This window comes from Astyanax mexicanus, chromosome 20, assembly GCF_023375975.1.
Source record: "Astyanax mexicanus isolate ESR-SI-001 chromosome 20, AstMex3_surface, whole genome shotgun sequence".
NCBI lineage: Eukaryota > Metazoa > Chordata > Actinopteri > Characiformes > Acestrorhamphidae > Astyanax > Astyanax mexicanus.
The window spans coordinates 19,379,013-19,398,781 of NC_064427.1; the positions used below are offsets into that span (position 1 = coordinate 19,379,013).

Consider the following 19,769-nt stretch of genomic DNA (forward strand, 5'->3'; position numbering starts at 1 on the left):
GAAAGGGTTATTGGGGGCAGAAATCAGTAAAGGCTGGTTAGATAAGTGATTCACGTCCTCGTCCTTTGCTGCGGTGAAAGTGTGACTATTTACACACAACTTATATCTCTCATAAAAAGCATTTATTTTGGTCAGTAACACAAAAAGCATACCGGTCTTTCGCCTTGAAGCACAGCCGTCCGTCTGCATCAACTTTTCTTTTTCTGGACATTATGGGATAAACATTTGTATGTCTCAATTCCACCCGCGAAGTTACGCCTTCCCTCCGGCAGGGTTTCCACATCAATGACTACACTGCCCTGTAGCGGCAGTAAGCCGTAACTTCGCGGGTAACACAATCGACAAGCATTGTGGGAAATGTAGTTTTTGGTCAAAGCACGCTTCTGACCTATTTATTATAGACACTAAGATTTTACAAGCTCTCGCGGGCCACATAAAAGGACGTGGCGGGCCACATTTGGCCCGCGGGCCTTGTGTTTGACACATGTGCTATAGATGATTCAGTATCTGCTATAGAGGATTCAGTAAGTGTTATAAATGTTACAGTATCTACTATAGATGATTCAGTAAGTGTTATAAATGATTCAGTATCTGCTATAGATGATTCAGTAAGTGTTATAAATAATACAGTATCTGCTCTAGATGATTCAGTAAGTGTTAAAACTGATTCAGTATCTGCTATAGAAGATCCAGGAAGTGTTATACATGGTACAGTATTTACTCTAAATTATTTAATAACTGCTCCAAATGTTTTAATACCTGCTTTATTAATACATAGTTGTTTTGACCAATCAGGACCTAACTGAATGCGTGTAAATGTTGAGTTTCTGAAAGCCCGTGTGTTGATCTCAGTTTTCAGGATGACGGACCGCTGCTGCCGTTCTCCTCGTCTCGAGTGCGCTGGCTAAAGGCCATCAACAAAGTGAGAGCTCAGCTTCAGGAGGTATAGTAGGGCCCCATTCCCTCCCTCTCCTCTGTCTATTCCTTTCCAGGCTGCCCTTCTTCACTTAGAGCACTACCCATAATGCCCTTTTCCATCCTAACTTATCCTTAACTCTGACATCTTACCGATGATACTCCCCAACCCACGCTCCAGCATCCAGTCAGGTAAGTATGAATCCCACTGTCCTGCTCCACTCACTCATCACCATCTGTCTGGGATTGATTGCGTTTTACCAGAAATTTATTTTATATATTAATTCTATTTTATTGCATTTTTCAATGTGTAACAGCCTAAGATTTAGGAAAAACAACCAAACATGCATAAAAATACAAGTGTGAATCTCTAGGCACCTTACAATTCAATTAGATTATGATTACGATTTCTACAATTAATTTTAATGAGTCTTTTTCTTCTATACTGGATTTCTTGACTACGTACTACTTTTAAAGTAAAGTATCTGTAATGATCTGTAATGAATCACACCATTTAATATGCTCTTTGACATTAAATATACATAATTATTTCATAATAATTATTTATTTTTTTAATTTTTACCTGGCCCATGTTTTTGTCTGGGCTGGCTGTAGAAACCTCCGACTGGGATTCTCTTCATTGTCCATCAGTTAAGTGTATTATTGTTATGTGGCTACTAGATACTAGATAGGGTCAACATTTAAAATATATATATATATAGTTGCAAGAAAATATGTAAACTCTTTGGGATTATACTTGGATTTCTGCATGAATTGGTAATTAAATGTGTTCAGATCTTCATCTAAGTCACAACAATAGACAAACACAGTCTGCTTAAACTGCTAATACCACACAAAAATATAAGTGTTTGTATGGTTTTATTAAAAACAACATGTTAACATTCACAGTGAGGGGGGGGAAGTATGTAACCCCCTAGAAATATGACTTTTCCAAGAGCTAATTAGAGCCAGGGTGTGATGTGAGATTGGATGTGTTGGTTAAAGTTGCCCTGCCCTATAGAAAAACACACACCAGTTTTGAGTTTGCTGTTCTTAAAAAGCATTTCTTGATGTGAATCATGCCTCGCAAAAAAGATCAAGCTCTCAGAAGACCTACGTTCAAGAATTTCTTACTTGCATGAAGCTGTAAAGGTTTACAAAAGTATCTCTAAAAGCCTTGATAGTCATGTGTCCACGAAAAAGACGCTCTACAAATGGAGAAAGTTCAGCCCTGTTGCTACTCTCCCTAGGTGTGGTAAAGTCCTGTAAAGGTGACTGCAAGAGCACAGCGCAGGATGATCAATGAGGTGAGGATGAATCCTAGAGTGGCAGCTAAAAACTTACAGAATATCTGGTACATGCTAACATTTTTGTTGAGAAATCTACAATAAGTTAAAGTTGAAGTTGAAGATCAGAACACATTTAATGAACAATTTATAAAGAAATCTAAGTATAATCCCAAAGGGTTAACATATCTTTTCTTGCAACTGTAAGTATCATAGTGCAGAGAAACAGAAATGGAATGGAAAGATCTTACATCGATGTGTTATTATTATTATTATTATTATTATTATTATTATTATTATTATTATTATTATTATTATTATTAATAATAATATTATGTGACTTTTAAAAGCGCAAATTTTACAGATTATAAATTGAATTAATTATATTAATCTAAATGAAGACATGCATAAAGCTCAACAGTTCACCACAGCACACACACACATACACACACACACACTTCCTCCAGCTCCAGCCTCCCCCTGTTTAATTAGTCCTTCAGACTTTATCAGCGATGGCTAGACAGCATCTCAGGAGTGCCTGACCTTGGCCCTCTCAGATTAGTGCTGTGGGGTCTGCAGTGGCGTCATCCGCAGAATCTCAGCAGACTTTACCTGACTGATATCAGAGCTGGAGATTAACAGCCGTGCCCTGCGTCCTTTCGGGCCGGCAGACTGGACCACACATCACACCCACGGCCAGACTGATGGAGCTGCGCTGTTCAGAACCTCCAGCACTGCAGCTGATCAAGTTAAATGAATGTATTTTGTTACTCCAGAATCCAGAAAACACCCACGTTAAGGGTACTTTCACATCTACCTCGTTTCTAAAAAAAAAAAAAAAAAAAGCACCTTTCTTGACGGTTTCAAGATTCAAGATTTTTTTTATTGTCACGTCACAGAGTACAAGTGTACATGTGAGTGAAAAACATGGGTGCAGATTTCCACCAATGTGCAGAGAACAATATTTACAAGAAATGTAATAAAATAAAATATAATATAAAATAAGACAAACAGATACCTTTACAAGGCAAGGCAAGGCAAGGGAAGTTTATTTATATAGCACCTTTCATACACAACAGTCATTCAAAGTGCTTTACAAATTAGAAAATACACAGAGAAGTCAAATAAAAAAAAAACATGTAAAAGAATAACAGTAAAAATGGAAATACAAACTAAAATAAGAATAAATCAAGATTGATTCAAACATAATTAAAACAAATAGAAGTAAAATTAAAAACATGTAAAAGAACAACAAGGAATTGGAAACAAAATACGAATAAAGCATGAATAAAACATAATATAAAAGTGCCGTTACAGAATAAAAGTGGGCCGAGCTGCATTGTTTTACACACTGAGCTGAAAGCCTAATCAAACATGTAGGTTTTCAGTTTGGATTTAAACATGTTTAGTGTTGGTGCTCTTCTAATGCTCTCTGTTAGCTGGTTCCATTTTTTTTGTTTACAGTATAAACAGTATACACAGTATACTCAATAACAATACACGTAATAACTATATAAACACTATAGACAAGTATTGCACAGAACAAATATTGCACAGATATAGATATGCAGATATCTAGAGTGTGTGTGCGTGTGTGTGTGTGTGTGTGTGTAAGTGAGGAAATAGTCCAGTAGGTGAGAGAATAACTATGAATAAGTGCAGGTAAGGAATGAGTTGAGTGGGAAGTACAGGGGGCAGAATGCTGTGGGAATATGGGAAAGATCAGACTTTCATTCCAAATACCATCAGTGTTAAATGTGCTATGCCAAAATCAGACTCCTCTTGGTGATGTGTAGTCCAAGGCTATAATAGTTTTAAATTGTTCATTATAGTTTAATTTAATTTTATTTTCAATTTAGTTAGTTTCAATTAGTTTTTGGAATGGGGTTAAACTTTTCATTAGTTTTTTTTTTTATAAGTGCTTAGTTTTAGTTAGTTATTATTTATTTATTATTCAGTTATTATTCTAGTATTATTTTTTTTCCTTCATACTAAAAACGTGTGCAGTTTATTCCTCATACTGTATTTCCTGTTTCATTATAAAACATGTGCTTTTTTTTTATGTCCCTCGCGCTTATATTCTAATCCCATACATAATTCTGCAGCTTCTCAGTGTTATTTCACGGCTAGTGTGAGCACTCTAAACAAGAAGTAGTGCCACGGACTGCGAGGTGCCTCGCACTGCCGCTGTTGTGCCGAAATCTGATTCTCTGCAGAATCTGGCTCCCATTCACGAGCAGGATTTCGGCACAACACCACCTGAAGTAAAAACGCGAAAACGTATTCTATTTGTAATTTCATTTCGTTTCACAGTGCATTTCCAGTTAGTTAGCATATTATATGAGTTTCACATTTTCAACTGAATAACTGAAATAAAGTATTTTTTATTTATTTTTTATTATATTTACATTTACAGTTGTAATGGTGTTACTATATTAAAAGCTGTGGGATGAGTAAATCAGTAAATGGCTAAAATCTATTAGAAATATATTAAAAACATAAAGTAGTTATGTGAAGTATTTATCGTCGCCTGCCTAATGAAAAACACTTCTCTCCAAAACAGCAACTTTACAGAAGATTCAATGAAAGTCAATGTAAAAAGAGTTTATTTCAGGTCATTTTGAAGAGTTTCTATTGGTCCGTTTTGACACAGTGTAAGGGACAGTTTGTCTGTTCAAATGATGTGGTAAACTAAAAATCTACAAAAATGGAGATAAGTGTTTTTCATAGGACAGAGACAATATGTACTATATGATCAGTGGAGCTGTGAGTGTAGACATAAGGAGGTGTTTTAATGAAGAGAGCGATCCAGTCAGTGTTTATTAAAAGTATCCTTGTATTCATGATAGTCATAAATCATAACTGTAACAGCGGCGTCTGCATTTAATAAAACTGTTGCATTAGATCCGTTTAAAAAAAATCAATCAAATCCAGCTTAAATCAAAATCAATAATTAAAAGGTGAGTTGAACCCTCCACTCATGCACGTATTTTTTCTTTGGATTACAAACCTACATGATATTGCTCGTCTGTAGTTGGTTCACTCGGCAGCAATGTGTGTTTATTTATTTATTTATTTATTTATTTATTTATTTATTCGTTCTTTTCTTATTGGGTTTACCTGCTTTCAATTATATTGTTCTGCAATTGGGTTCAACAACCCTCTGGGCTGGAGAGCTACTAGTCTGTTGCGCTCCATCCCATTATACTTTATTTTACAAAACAGAATTTTTTTTGAGGCCCACCACGTAATGGCTTGAAAAATATCTGTCTGGCAGCCGAACTTAATTGCCGACCCCTGCGTTACATCTTTACGTCTATCGTTTTTTCTATATGTTTTTAAACTACATTTTTATTAATATTTGTAGGTAATTACATTCCAATGTGTAGCTAAAGAAATCATGGTAGCACTTTACTTTACAGATCACTAATAAGTGGGTAATATTATGGTAACAAGTTGTATTTATCCATAAATTAAATTAAAATTTTCTACTTGATACTGATTAATGTATACATTTTTGTAGAGGTAATAGCTCTGTAACAGTTAAAGATTGTGATTGTAGTGGTAATCTGAAAGAAAATAGTAAAGATGGATTGATGGATGGATGGATGGATGGGTGGAAATGCACACTATTTATTATTTTATATAAATAAAAGGTTTTAGCTATATTTGACAAATTATCATTAAAACATTACATAATATCTACAAAGAACTAAAAGCATTAAGTAAGAAGTATGTTTGTGCAGTGTTTCCATAATTTTACAAATGAATACACATACTTGTTCTATTTTGTTATCTAGAAAATTAGAAAATAATTAATAGTAAATACAACTTGTTACCATAATATTACCATGTCATTACTTACTTGTTACTGATCTGTTATATCGAATACTGATTTATTATTTAAATAAAATACAAAATGGTAAAATAATTAATGTGTAAATACAACATGTTACCATAATATTATTATATTATTACTCAATTGTTACGACGCTAATACCTCCACAATTACTGATTTATTTATTTATTAATCGGTAAGAAGTAGGAAATTTATTTCTAATTTATGGATGATCCACTTTTGTTGATTTTTAGTTTACTACATAATTTGAACAGACAAACTGTCCCTTACACTGTGCCAAAATATCTTGATGAACGGACCAATATGAACTCTTCAAAATTACCTCAAATAAACTCTTTGTTACATTGACTTCCATTAAAAGTTTACAAGGATTTTCTCTCTCCTGTAAAGTTGCTGTTTTGGAGATAATTTTTTTTTTATTGGACAGTGACGACATATAACTTGTTACCATAATGTTACCATATTATTATCCTCTTATTGTATTTAATATTTTGTTATGTTCTTCGAATGCTTGAATGTTACATGCTTGGTGGGAGGGTCTTCCAAGAAGCATGTAAAGGAAGTGAAGCTGTACTTACTAATTAACCATCTGGTATACAGTATACAGCCTTCTAATTTGCATATTAACGCAGCACTAGCGACACAGCAAATAAAAAAAAAGAAACCGTAACCAGTTCTAACGGCACAGCACAGTACTGTACAGTATAGTACAGTACAGTGTAATCTTAGCTTATTTCTTTCGGCCCTGCGGGTTAATAAAGGGCTGGTGTAGTCTCCATGTAATCACACTGTATGTAACTAAGGTTTATTACAGTCTCTGTATTTCTCTCTTTGTTGCCTCTTCTTCTGGCTGTTGTTGACAGCCTGTAATTGTGGATCCAGGCCTGCTGTGAGCTTTTGTGAGGCTGAACATATTGCATGTGTGTGATTCGCTGGAGCTCACATTAACCCCAAACTGTGAGTGGAACCAGCTTGTGACTTAAAATAGAGAGATAGAACATCAGCAGAGCATGAAAATGTGTTCGTACGGTCAAAAAAAAAGCTTGTTTGTTGTTTTTCTTACAGAATCAAAGGTTTTAATAAGAGTTTATCCTGCTTTTCTTAAAGTAACTGTATTTAAAGTCTCTATTGTCTCTACAGAGAAGGCTAGTAGGATTTAGTCTTTTTAATTTTGGAGCACAACATTGCTGTGAGAATTTGATTGCATCCAACAACATAAGAATATGAATAATGCTGATCCACATAACCTTAGGAGTGATGAGGGGAAAGAGCACCATCTACTCACCCAGAGAGAGTAAGACCAATGGTGCTCTCTCTCTCGGGGCTCTGGCAGGTGATGGCAAGTTGTATGACCGGGATTCGAAACACCATTAATGAACAAATAATGCAAAGATAACAAGTTCATATTCATAAAATTATAAGAGTTCAGAAATCATTATTTGGTGGAATAACCCTGGTTCTTTATCACAGTTTTCATGAATCTTGGCATCATGTTCTCCTCCACCAGTCTCACACACTGCTTTTGGATATCTTTATGCCTTTACTCCTGGTGCAAAAAATCTGTAAAAGCTGTATATAAACCATGCTTGGTACCAGTAGCTTCTTGTTGGTTTATCTGCTCCAGAGGGTCCTATTCTATTGGCAGTCCTTTCTCTCTACAGGGTCTACAGGTCTATATAAGCTAATATTTAAACATATAGTTAGTAGTAGTTTTATTGCAGGTACTTTCAGGTATAAATGCTGTATAAATACACTGTTAGCTATAGCATGTGATATTATATGGGGGTGTATGAAATGAAGCTGTCCATTAATATTACAGCTTTAATGCTAATTAAGTACACTCATACACTTGTCCGGACTCGAGGCTCCATTACAGTGATTGGTGGCGCGAGGGCCGTTTGAGACGCCCGCGTAAATGCCTGCTAATCGAATAGAGTGGCGGCAAAACGGGCACGGCTTCAGCTCGGTCATGAAGGACATAAAGAGGCACTCAAAACACGAGGCTGCTGCCTTAAAAGCTCTTATGAAGGAAAGTTGAACATGAATCATGGCTTCTGTATCCTGCCTCGCTGACTGAAATACAGATTTACACTATAAACCTGTTTTGTAGTTTGAAAAAAATTGGCTGAAAGGAGGCTGGTGGTCTGTTGGTATCTCATACGTCTCTGGAGGTTAGATTACATTTGAATGTATTAAATGTTGGCATTGATTTTGTCAAGAAAAAAAAAAAAATCACCTAATCACTAAAAACACTAATGTGTCTCAAAAATGACAACTTTATAGGAGAAGAAAAAATGATTCTATAAACACGTTCTATGAAGCCTTTATTTAGAAGTTATTATAAAAAAAATGAGGTTATGAATCATTACACTGAAGAAAATGACTTGTTGAGTCAACTCAAGTCAAGTTACAGTAAATTGTAGCCGCAAGTATCACCTTAATTCATTAGCTTAGCTAACCCCTCCGGACAGAGGGCGGTGTGGTATCACTGTTATAATTATATACAGTACAGGCCAAAAGTTTGGACACACCTTCTTTTTTTCAATGTGTTTTCTTTATTTTCATGACTATTTACATTGTAGATTCTCACTGGAGGCATCAAAACTATGAATGAACACATGTGGAATTTTATATACTTAACAAAAATTGGTGAAATAACTGAAAAACATGTTTTATGTTCTAGTTTCTTCAAAATAGGCACCCTTTGCTCTGATTACTGTTTTGCACACTCTTGGCATCATCCTCTCAATGAGCTTCAAGAGGTGGCCACCTGAAATGGTTTTCCAACAGTCTTGAAAGAGAAGGAGTTCCCAGAGGTGTTTATTAGCACTTGTTGCCCCTTTGCCTCCTTCACTCTGTGCTCCAGCTCACCCCAAACCATTTGGATTGGGTTCAGGTCCGGTGACTGTGGAGGTCAGGTCGTTTTTTGTTAAGTATATAAAACTCCACATGTGTTCATTCATAGTTTTGATGCCTTCAGTGAGAATCTACAATGTAAATAGTCATGAAAATAAAGAAAACGCATTGAATGAGAAGGTGTGTCCAAACTTTTGGCCTGTACTGTATGTTCCCAAAGTTCAAAGTGACGGTGTTCTTAATGTTTTGCTGAGTTAACACCGTATATTGGTGTATATTTCTGTGTTTGTGCACAAAACAGCGCTGTTGAGAACTCTCATTGGAACGTGCATAATGTTGTAGATAGGAGGGAGTCAAGGGATGAGAGGCAGAGCAAAGCACAGGAGAGAGAGAATGAATGAAAACAGAAAGAGAGAGAGAATGAAAGAGAGAGAGAGCAGATAAGCGAGTGAGTAGAGGAATGGAGGAGAGACAGAACGCTGGCATTTTGACAGTTTCAGATTAGCTTTGTGCTGGAATACATCGCCAGAGGACAGAGAGAGAGAGAGAGAGAATACAGAGAGAGAGAGAAGTAGGCAGTCGATAGAGAGGGAGGGAGAGAGAAAGAGAGAAGGAAGGAGAGATGGAAAGAAAGGGGGGGCTGTCTAAGGGAGAGAGAGCAAAAAAGAGAGAGAGAAATATGGGTTGAGGGGGAGGGTGTCAGAGAGAGAGAGCAAAAAAGAGAGTAGGGGTGAGAGATACAGAGATCGATAGAAAGAAAGGGAGAAAAGAGTAAGAGAGAGAGACAGTGAGAGAGATACAGAGAGAGCGTGAAAGAGAGAGTTAGAGAGGGATACAGAGAAAGAGAGAGTGAGGGAGAGAGAGAGGCGGGCTGTCTGAGGAAGAAAGAGAGAAAGAGCAAGAAAAAGAGAGAAGTAGCAGTTCAAGAGAAAGAGAGAGAGAGAAGTAGGGAGTGAGGGAGAGAGAAAAAGACAAAGGAAGAGGAAGAGAGAGAGAGAGAATATGAGCAAGAGAGAGATAGATAGAGAGAGGGACAGTGAGAGAGAGAGAGAGAGAGAGAGAGAGAGGGGCTGTCTAAGGGAAAGAGACTAAGTGAGAGACAGAGAGAAAGTCAAAGGGAGAGAGTGAGACAGCAGAGAAAAAGAAAGAGTGAAAGTGAGGGAGGGAGAGAGAAGTAGGCAGTCAAGAAAGAGAGGGAGAGTATAAAAGAGAGAGGGGGAGAGGGAAAGAGGGAGCAAGAAAAAGAGAGAGAAGTATTGGTTAGAGAGAGGTTGTCAGAGAGAGAGAGGAAGAAAAGTAGGGAGTGAGGGAGAGAGAATGACAAAGGAAGAGGAAGAGAGAGAGCGAGAGAATATGAGCGAGAGATAGAGAGAGGGACAGTGAGAGAGAGAGAGAGGGGCTGTCTTAGGGAAAAAGAGAAAGACAGAGAGAAAGACAAAGGGAGAGAGTGAGACAGTGGGAGAGGAAAAGACAGAATGAGGGAGTGAGAGAGAAGTAGGCAGTCAAGAAAGACAGAGGGGGAAGAGGGAACGAGAGAGCAAGAAAAAGAGAGAGAAGTATTGGTTAGAGAGAGGTTGTCAGAGAGAGAGAGAGAAAGAGAAGTAGGGAGTGAGGGAGAGAGAATGACAAAATAAGAGAAAGAGATAGAGCGAGAGATAGAGAGAGGGACAGTGAGAGAGTGAGAGAGAGATGGGCTGTCTAAGGGAGGGGGGAAGAGAGAGAGAGCAATAAAAAGAGAGCAGCAGAAAGTGTGAGAGGTTGTTTGAGAGAGAGAGAGAGACAGAAAAAGGAGGAGAGAGAAATAAATAGTGATTGGGAGAGTAAGAGAGAGAGATTGTTTGAGGGACAGAGGGAGGGAGTGTTGTGAGAAAGAGAGAGAGAGAGAGGGGGGGGGGATTGTTAAAGGGATAGAGGGAGGTATTAGACAGTTACAGTGGGAAGCCAGCGTGGACAGTACCACCACACTCTGAGGCTGTGGAGTGAAGAGGGTTGCCAGTCCCTCTCTGTTGGAAGTTTTACCCCGTTGCCCACAGTTCTGACACAGACGCCGCTAATAATGATGGATTTTACGTCTCTCTCGTGAAGCTGTTCCTCAGTTTGTATGGGATTGTTTTTTTAGACTGAATTGATCCTATTTTTGTGTCCACTGTGAAGATCGAGGAGCCAGTAAGGTAAGATTAAAGATTTTTTATATTTTACATGTACTGTGAATATTTGTGTGTTTATCATTATTTAATGATGAAAGTTCCTTTCTCATCAAACTGAGACTCATCCAAAAAAGTTAAATAAGACGAGCTTATCTTTTTTTTTTTGTCATTGAACAACTAAAAGGGTTTCTATCACTGATTGGTGGAAACTTCACACTAGACCTCGAGCAGCTTGGACTGTGTGTCTCTCCACTCTTCCTCCAGAATCTGCTCCTTTGATTTACAAATGAAATGTAAAATTTACTGATGATCAGTGATGGTTTGGAGAGACATGTCATCTGCTGGTGTTGATCCACTGTGTTTTATTATCTAGTCTAAAGTCTAATGTCTTCATTCTTCCCTCTGCTGAGAACCTGTATGGAGGCGTGGATTTCATTTTCCAGCAGGATTTGGCACACTGCCCACACTGCTAAAAGTGTAGGGTTTTCATTGGCTGTAAACCATAATTATCAACAAAACTTAAGAAAATAAGATCACTCTGTGTGTAAAACATCTACAGCTCTGGAAAAAAATTAGACCAATCAGTTTCTCTGATTTTGCTATTTATAGGTTTATGTTTGAGTAAAATGAATATTGTTGTTTTTTTCTATAAACTACACACGCCATTTCTCCCAAATTCCAAATATATATATTGTCATTTAGAGCATTTATTTGCAGAAAATAAGAAATGTCTGAAATAACAAAAAAAAAAAAAGATGCAGAGCTTTCAGACCTCAAATAATGCAAAGAAAACAAGTTCATATTTATAAAGTTTTAAGAGTTCAGAAATCAATATTTGGTGGAATAATCCTGTTTTTTAATCACAGTTGTTTTCATGCATCTTGGCATCATGTTCTCCTTCTCCACCAGTCTTACACACTGCTTTTGGATAACTTTATGCTGCTTTACTCCTGGTGCAAAAATTCAAGCAGTTCAGTTTGGTTTGATGGCTTGTGATCATCCATCTTCCTCCTGATTATATTCCAGAGGTTTTAAATTTGGTAAAATCAAAGAAACTCCTCATTTTTAAGTGAGCTAAATTACTGGAATAAAGTAACTTTTCAATGATATTCTAATTTTTGAGATCCACCAGTAGTTGTCAGTCAGTTCTTATGATGTATTTGCTTGGTCTTTCTGAACATGAGCATCTCTTATCTTCCAGGCTATGCAGTATTGTAAAGGATATTCTGTATTTCCTCCAGTTATTTGGACTCTGTGAGTTCAGGAGTGAGACAGAGTTAACTAGGTTAAACAGGACGAGCCACCGGCAGCTGATTAACTTGATTTCTCAAACGGCCCACAGCCTTTTCTTCCTCTGTGACAAAACTCTGACCTAAAAACCGGGATCAACCCAGGCCGGAGTAGAGGAGCAGCGGAGGCTCTGATAAGAAATTCTCAACTGTTTCTCCACCTCTGGGCTGACGTTGGACAGGAGGTGTGAATCATTAAGATACCTGTGAAGTGACAAACTGATACTGTGTTATTTATTCACCTGGATTTAACATCAGTCCTGAGTTATCCAATCACTCTGTAAGTAGCCAGCACTAAGTGTGAACAGGATATATAGGTCTGGAAAAAAAATTGAGAGCACTTCAGTTTCTGAATCAGTTTCACTGATTTTGCTATTTATAGGTTTATGTTTGATTAAAATGAACATTGTTGTTTTATTCTATAAACTACAGACAGCATTTCTCCCAAATTCCAAATAAAAATATTCTCATTTAGAGCGTTTATTTGCAGAAAATGAGAAATGGCTGAAATAACAAAAAAAGATCCAGAGAGTTCAGAAATCAGTATTTGGTGGAATAACCCTGTTTTTTAATCACAGTTTTCATGCATCTCGGCATCATGTTCTCCTCCACCAATCTTACACACTGCTTTTTGGATCCTCTTGATTATATTCCGGAGGTTTTCAATTTGGTAAAATTAAAGTAACTCAAATTTTTTAAGTAATCAGGAGGAAGATTGATGATCACAAGCCATCAAACCAAGCTGAGCTGTTTGAATTTTTGCACCAGGAGTAAAGCAGCATAAAGTTATCCAAAAGCAGTGTGTAAGACTGGTGGAGGAGAACATGATGCCAAGATGCATGAAAACTGTGATTAAAAACCAGGATTATTCCACCAAATATTGATTTCTGAACTTTTAAAACTTTATGAATATGAACTTGTTTTCTTTGCGTTATTTGAGGTCTGAAAGCTCTGCATCTTTTTGCTTTTTGTTATTTCAGCTATTTCGCATTTTCTGCAAATAAATGCTCTAAATGACGATATATTTATTTGGAATTTGGGAGAAATGTTGTGCGTAGTTTATATAATAAAATCACAATGTTCATTTTACTCAAAAATATACCTATAAATAGCAAAATCAGAGAAACTGATTTAGAAACTGAAGTGGTCTCTTAATTTGTTCCAGAGCTGTATGATCAAATTTTGCAGTAAATTATTATTTTTTTTAATTATATATTGTTTTAATTTTAAAAATGTTTGTAAAATTTTTTGTAATAGGAAAAGAAGATGTTGGACAGTCTGTATGTCTGAAAAACAGAATCACAGACACAACATCCCATTTTAAACTCCAGGCAGGAAGCCAAAACTTGCCCTTGAGTGCCATTGCCTGAAACGCATATTGTTGGAGTCACAGTTACGATCATGTCGGCCATCGAGTGCATTTAGGAGCGACGCAGCACCGTCCCTGAATTTCAATGACCGGCTTGTTGTGCAGTAATAGACATTAGCTGCAGTGGGAATGGGCTCTGAAGCACATTACAGTGAAATGTATTCTATTGCTGCCTTCAGATCATGACTCACTGCTAACTGAGCTTCTGTCCAGATCATCCGTCCACCATTAGTACAAACAGGACAGCGGGGGAGCAGAGGACTGGATTATACAGTTAAACGTTACATTTATTTACTGTTTTTACTATGTTTACTTACTTTGCTTTAATCACTTTAGATTTTCACATATAGTATAGTCATTTTAAAAAAAAATAGTTGCACCCCAGTGTTAATTTTAGTCTTTGTTTTAGTCTTGCCTTTTGATTAAAATGTATAAATGTTTTAGTTACATTTTAGTCATTTAGTTTTTATTAGTTTTAGTCTAGTTTTAGTTGGTAACAGCAACTTAAAATACATTTATGTTCACAAACATCAGTGCTCTTTATGTATAAATTCTACCAGTCAGGTATTAAAGAGCAGTAAAGCCACTCCGCTGAAGTTCAGCATTATACAGGAGTTTCAGGTTAGTTCTCCAGCACCGAGGCTATATTAGCCTTAGCATTATCCGCTAACCGTTAATTCCTGTTCAGAGGAAATTATTCTGTATTATCGGCCTTTAGCCTACTGCTAACCCCGGCTAGCACTGCTGGAGCAGCATTAGCATTACCCGCTTACCACGCTCACTATTTCACCGTTCAGAGACTGCTGGAGTGATTAGCTGCTATTGCTAATGCTACAGCCTTAGTGCTGGAGAAATTCTGAAATCTAAGGTTGCTGTAAATAAATGGAAGCGCTTAACTCACCCAAATAATCAGTTCTCAGGAGAGAAATCTGTGCTGATTAACATCAAGCCCTCGTTTGAATTTAAAAGAAAGTATTTTTTTATTACAGTTTTATGTTTACTTGGCTTAGATTTACTTGGTTAGCTTAGTTAGCTAAATAGATGTAGTACACACAGAGTGATCTATTTTAAGCGTTTATTTTTAATCATTTATTGTTGATGATTATGGCTTACAGCCAATGAAAACCCAAAAATCAGTGTCTCAGAAAGTTAGAATACTATGTAAGATCAGTTGGTACTTTTGGTAGTGTGGGCAGTGTGCCAAATCCTGCTGGAAAATAAAATCCACATCTCCATAAAGGTAGTTTTTAGCAGGGGGAAGCTGTAAGATATGAAGTGCTGTAAGATTTTGTGGGAAAACAAAACTGCACTGACTTTAGACTTGATAATAAAACACAGTGGATCAACACCAGCAGATGACATGTCTCTCCAAGCCATCACTGATCATCAGTAAATTTTACATTTCATTTAAAGGAAATCAAGGGAGCAGAGTCTGAAGGAAGAGTGGAGAGAAACACAGTCCAAACTGCTTGACGTCTAGTGTGAAGTTTCCACAATCAGTGATGGTTTAGAGAGACATGTCATCTGCTGGTGTTGATCCACTGTGTTTTATTATCAAGTCTAAAGTCAGTGCAGTTTTGTTTTCCCACAAAATCTTACAGCACTTCATATTTTACAGCTTCCCTCTGCTACTGACAACTTTTATTTAGATGCAGATTTCATTTTCCAGCAGGACTTGGCACACTGCCCACACTGCCAAAAGTACCAATTGGTCTTACATAATAATATTCTTACATATAATATCTTACATAATATTTTAATTATTTTTTTTTTTCTGAGACACTGATTTTTGGGTTTTCATTGAATCATCAACAATAAAAGAAATAAACACTTAGAATAGATCACTCTGTGTGTAATACATCTATATAATATATGAGTTTCACATCTAACTGAATTAGAGTGTACTTGTGTACTTTTTACCAACCAGGCTGAGGACGAGTACATGGGAGGGGTCGCAGTCCCACAAATTATTCAGCTGAAAAAAGACCAGCTAAATGTGGTGTCACCCTGTCAGACTGGGGAAGTGGTAAAGCAACCATTAGACCCAGCGGGGGGCTGGATAACAGCTAAATGACACACAGCTGGACTGCTATAACACTCACATATGCTCTGGGATGTTCTGGCTTTGTGACTTGTTGTGAATTTTTATATGCATAGATTGACCCCTTTCATCATTAATTGTTCATGTATTAATTTTGTAGATGACAGTAGATAACAGAAAAAAAATAATGAAATCAAAATTGTATGCTATTTAAAATATTATTAGTTGTCTGCTAGTTTAAAAAAATTAAATCTAGTTAATTTGATGAATAATTTCACTAATTAATCTCATGCATTTACACAGTGTGCCTTATGGGCTCATTCAGAGACAGCAGCAGATGTTAAGAGTATGCAAGTATAAGTGGTTCACTGAACTGGACATGGACAAGATAATTGAGCTCTTGTCTAATTGCTGTGTTGTCAGTTGCCTTGTCATTTCAGCGAGTGAGTGGTCACTGATTTAAGACTAGTATTAGGAGTACTATCCCTAGCTCTTTATTCTAGAGTGATGTTTAGATAGATAGTTTATCAATGTTTCTATTAATATCTTTGCAATAACACAGTCCAGAAAGTCCATGCTTTTTTAAAAAGATTGAATTTTATTTTAAGATTGTACGTAATGCTTTCCTTACAATCAGAGGCAATAAATAAGGTTTCAGTGCTTCACAGCACCTGAATCTTTATCTGACTTAAACAATACAGTAATTTACTGAATGATGGACACACAAATCCATTAATAAAGCATCCGCATGTATCGGAAATGCAACAGTTTGATTGAGAAAGGAACATTTTCACTGTGTATTTTTTTTACTGTGTATTAAATCAGATTCTGAATTGTTCCATCACATAATGTAATAAAGCTTTGTTCATATATTTCAGTTAACAATTCGATTGAGAGATGACCCTACTTAATGACCATAGGAGATAAAGCCTGTACCGACCTGATGGTCGATATATAAGGGCCACCAAGGCCCGAGAAACCCCTGAGGGATACCTAAGGAACACCCACAGAAAACCTGAACTCAAGGAATGCTATCCCAAACTTGTAGCGATGAACACAATGAGACAAATGACACCAGAAACTTCCAGCAGAACCTGGCCAAGAAAAAAGAACAGGGCAAGAAGAGAGCCCAGAGCCCTAATGTTAGACGTGGTCTGCGCAAGAAGATCCAGAAATGCCTTCAAGGTCCGGAGGAGCATGACCCTTACGACCATCAGCACACCACTGAAGAGGAAAGTCTGTTCGTGTGTGGAATAAATCAAAAGCCTTCTAGCCATGAGCGTAGTCTCGGTTCTGTCCCGAATGCTAAACGCGATATTAAGGCAGGCAGGAAGCTCTTGATAGGGGAGGTTGAGTCGAGCAGAGAAAGTGCTGTAGGTGCCGTTGGGATCCTGAGCCAAGTGCACTCCAACAGCCCTCTTTACGACTACAAATCCGTAGCTAACTCTGACTGTGTAGACAAAAGGGTCAAGGGCAAGATGGACGAGGTACGGAGACCCGGCAAGGGAAAGGTTGAAGAAGGTAGTGGAAGCAAGGAAAAGTGTTCCAGCACCATTGTGGACCACATTTTAAAGGAGCTTCAGGGGATTAATAAAATTCAAGAGGAAATCTCAGACCTGAGGCAGTACCTGACATCCGTGAGTGGCTCAGTTGATGAGGTTTCCTGCTGTGTGGATGCTGTCCTGTTGGAAATCGAGGAGCTCTACTCCGCTGGTTCTAGTAATCAACCTTCACCTCGAAGAGTAATGGCTCCTCGCAGAAGCCCTGTCAAACAGAAAGTGGTAGCTTGTAAAACAGAAAGTCCTGTCTTGTTGAAGAAGTCTGCAAAGTCTGAAAGGAATGGATCACCTTTGTATTCCGACAGATCGAGAAAGTCCAAACTGCAGGATCTTGAGTTCCAGGTTTCGGATCACTCAGATGAATCTCCTTGCACCTTACATCCTTCAAACTACTCTCATCATCATTCCCGTCTTTATGTCCATGACTTTCCAAGTACAAGTTCTTTATCTTCAGGTCACAGCTCAAAAAGTAGAGGCCAGGATAGTAGTTACCATTCGAGGGAAGCTGACCCTCAAAGGGATGGTTGGCATGGTTCCTTGGGAATGCCTCTTAGCACGAGTGGAGAGGGGGCATGGAGTGGGGATACTGGATGGAGCGAAGAGGATTGTTGCTCTTGCCAGAATAGTGCTGACGAATTAGAAAATGTCCGGCAACCTGAAAGTTGGTGTAGGTATAATGGCGGAGAGACTAGCAGTACTCCTGGTCACTCATCACGAAGCAGTTCAGAGCACCTGTCTTTACTATTTGGGCATCAATACAACTCTGTCTCTAGCTTGTCTAGTAGTGTTGCCGACTGGAGGCATCCCAAGAAGCAGTTGATATCTGATATTGATTGTGCTGTCGATTGCGATTGCACGCCCAATTGCCCGTATTCCCGAAGTTCGGGGTACCACACCATGGACGCATATGCTGACGATCTGTGTAGTGGTCCCTCCAGAAGCATTAGTTGTTCCACGATGGGATTGACTGATTATGATGACGGCTGCCAAGACTTGCACTCTTCCTGCGAGCACTGCCTTTGTGTTGGGCGTGTTGACGGGGATTCTGCAGATAGCGCAGAAAAAGATTGGCCTCGCAAGAGTTTGAGAATTTGCGCAAGCATGCCAGATGTACAGTGCGATCCGTGTGATCCAGATTACTCCGAGGACACTGATGTGGATGGCTCCCAGATGGCTTCCAATGTCGGACTTGACGTGGTGAAGGTTAGCAAGGCCATGCTCAGCTTTCGATCTGCACTTCGTGGAGCTCTGAGGAGGCTTGAGGTTGATGAGGCCGATGATCAGTGTCCCGATGAGAACACATCCGATGCGACCTTGAGTCCCGACAAACTTTCGAACGACCTCGTAGAAGTGGACTCGACTCTGGATGGATCTGAGTCAGATCGTTTCATGCCCTCTAGCTGCGAAACCTTGGATCTGAGACCTGAGAGTTTGTCTCCCAGGAAAAGAGGTTGTTCTTGTTTTCATGGCGAGTATGACCTTAAAGACTTGAAATTGCACATGAACCAACCTGAGGACTCTCAGTATTTTGATCCTCAGGGATCGGCGTCTGGTACTGCAACTCCCTCTTGTACGCCAACTGAATACTACTCGATGGACCATTCAGTTAGTGTGGATGAACATCTGACAGAACAAGAGCTGTCACTTGTGGACGAATCTCCTGAACTATGTTCAGAAAAGGTTGAGATCGTTTCAGTTGTCAAGGAGAAATGCCGTGAGGAGATCTTTCAAACAGAAGTGCCTCGGATTGCCAGAGAAGGCAATGAAGGCCTTGAAGGCCTTGCACCAAGGTCTTTGGACAAAGTTCTTGAAGAGGAGGCTGAGGTAAACCAGGGAGAACCTCAGAATGCTGTGGAACCAGACCCAGAACAAGTGGACCCTCACAACCAGAAGTGCCTTGCCAATATCCAACGGGTTCTTAAGGAACAGAGGCAAAGACATAAACTGTCTAGAATCGCTAGTGGGTCCAAGCGTACCTTTTCAGAGGAAGAATTCAATCCAGGTATTGCTTACGTGGTTGTGGGACTTATACATACACTATATGACCAAATGTTTGTGGACACCTTGACTAATTTATGCATTCAGCTACTTTAGTATGCCAATAGAGTAGGACTCTCGGGAGAAGATAAAAAAATAAATAAAAAACCTATTAACACTGGAAGATGTTGGGTCATAATGGCCACTAGTATTGATCTGTTGAACAGTGGAACAGTGTTATCTGGAACATTGGTGCTTCATCCAATATATTTAGGACAAGTTGAAGATTTGAGGATAAGTATGTTGCTCCAAAATCTAGTTGAAAGACTTTCCTAGGCCTATAAAGACAGTTATTCCAACAAAAACTCTTTTTAATACCATTTAATTCAGAACAAACAATGAATAAGCAAGTGTCCTCATGCTTTTGTCTGTATAGTGTATGTAAAAATGCAATCTTTAAAGCTAAATCAG

General features: G+C 38.2%; 1 protein-coding gene across 4 annotated transcripts in view; it reads left to right on the plus strand.

Moving 5' to 3' along the window:
- unc13bb (unc-13 homolog Bb (C. elegans)) overlaps nucleotides 1–19,769 on the plus strand; it is a 144,066-nt gene that overhangs the window by 66,269 nt on the left and 58,028 nt on the right. For 2 of the 4 annotated variants that reach the window (XM_049468623.1, XM_049468624.1), the window contains exons 1-2: nucleotides 8,602–11,087; nucleotides 16,641–19,323. In XM_049468623.1, coding sequence (XP_049324580.1) covers nucleotides 16,791–19,323 — 2,533 coding nt within the window. In that variant the 5' untranslated portion in view covers nucleotides 8,602–11,087; nucleotides 16,641–16,790. Of the gene's footprint in view, nucleotides 1–852; nucleotides 944–8,601; nucleotides 11,088–16,640; nucleotides 19,324–19,769 lie in introns of those variants that run through there. The other 2 variants (XM_022681117.2, XM_049468626.1) reach the window with 2 other exon arrangements.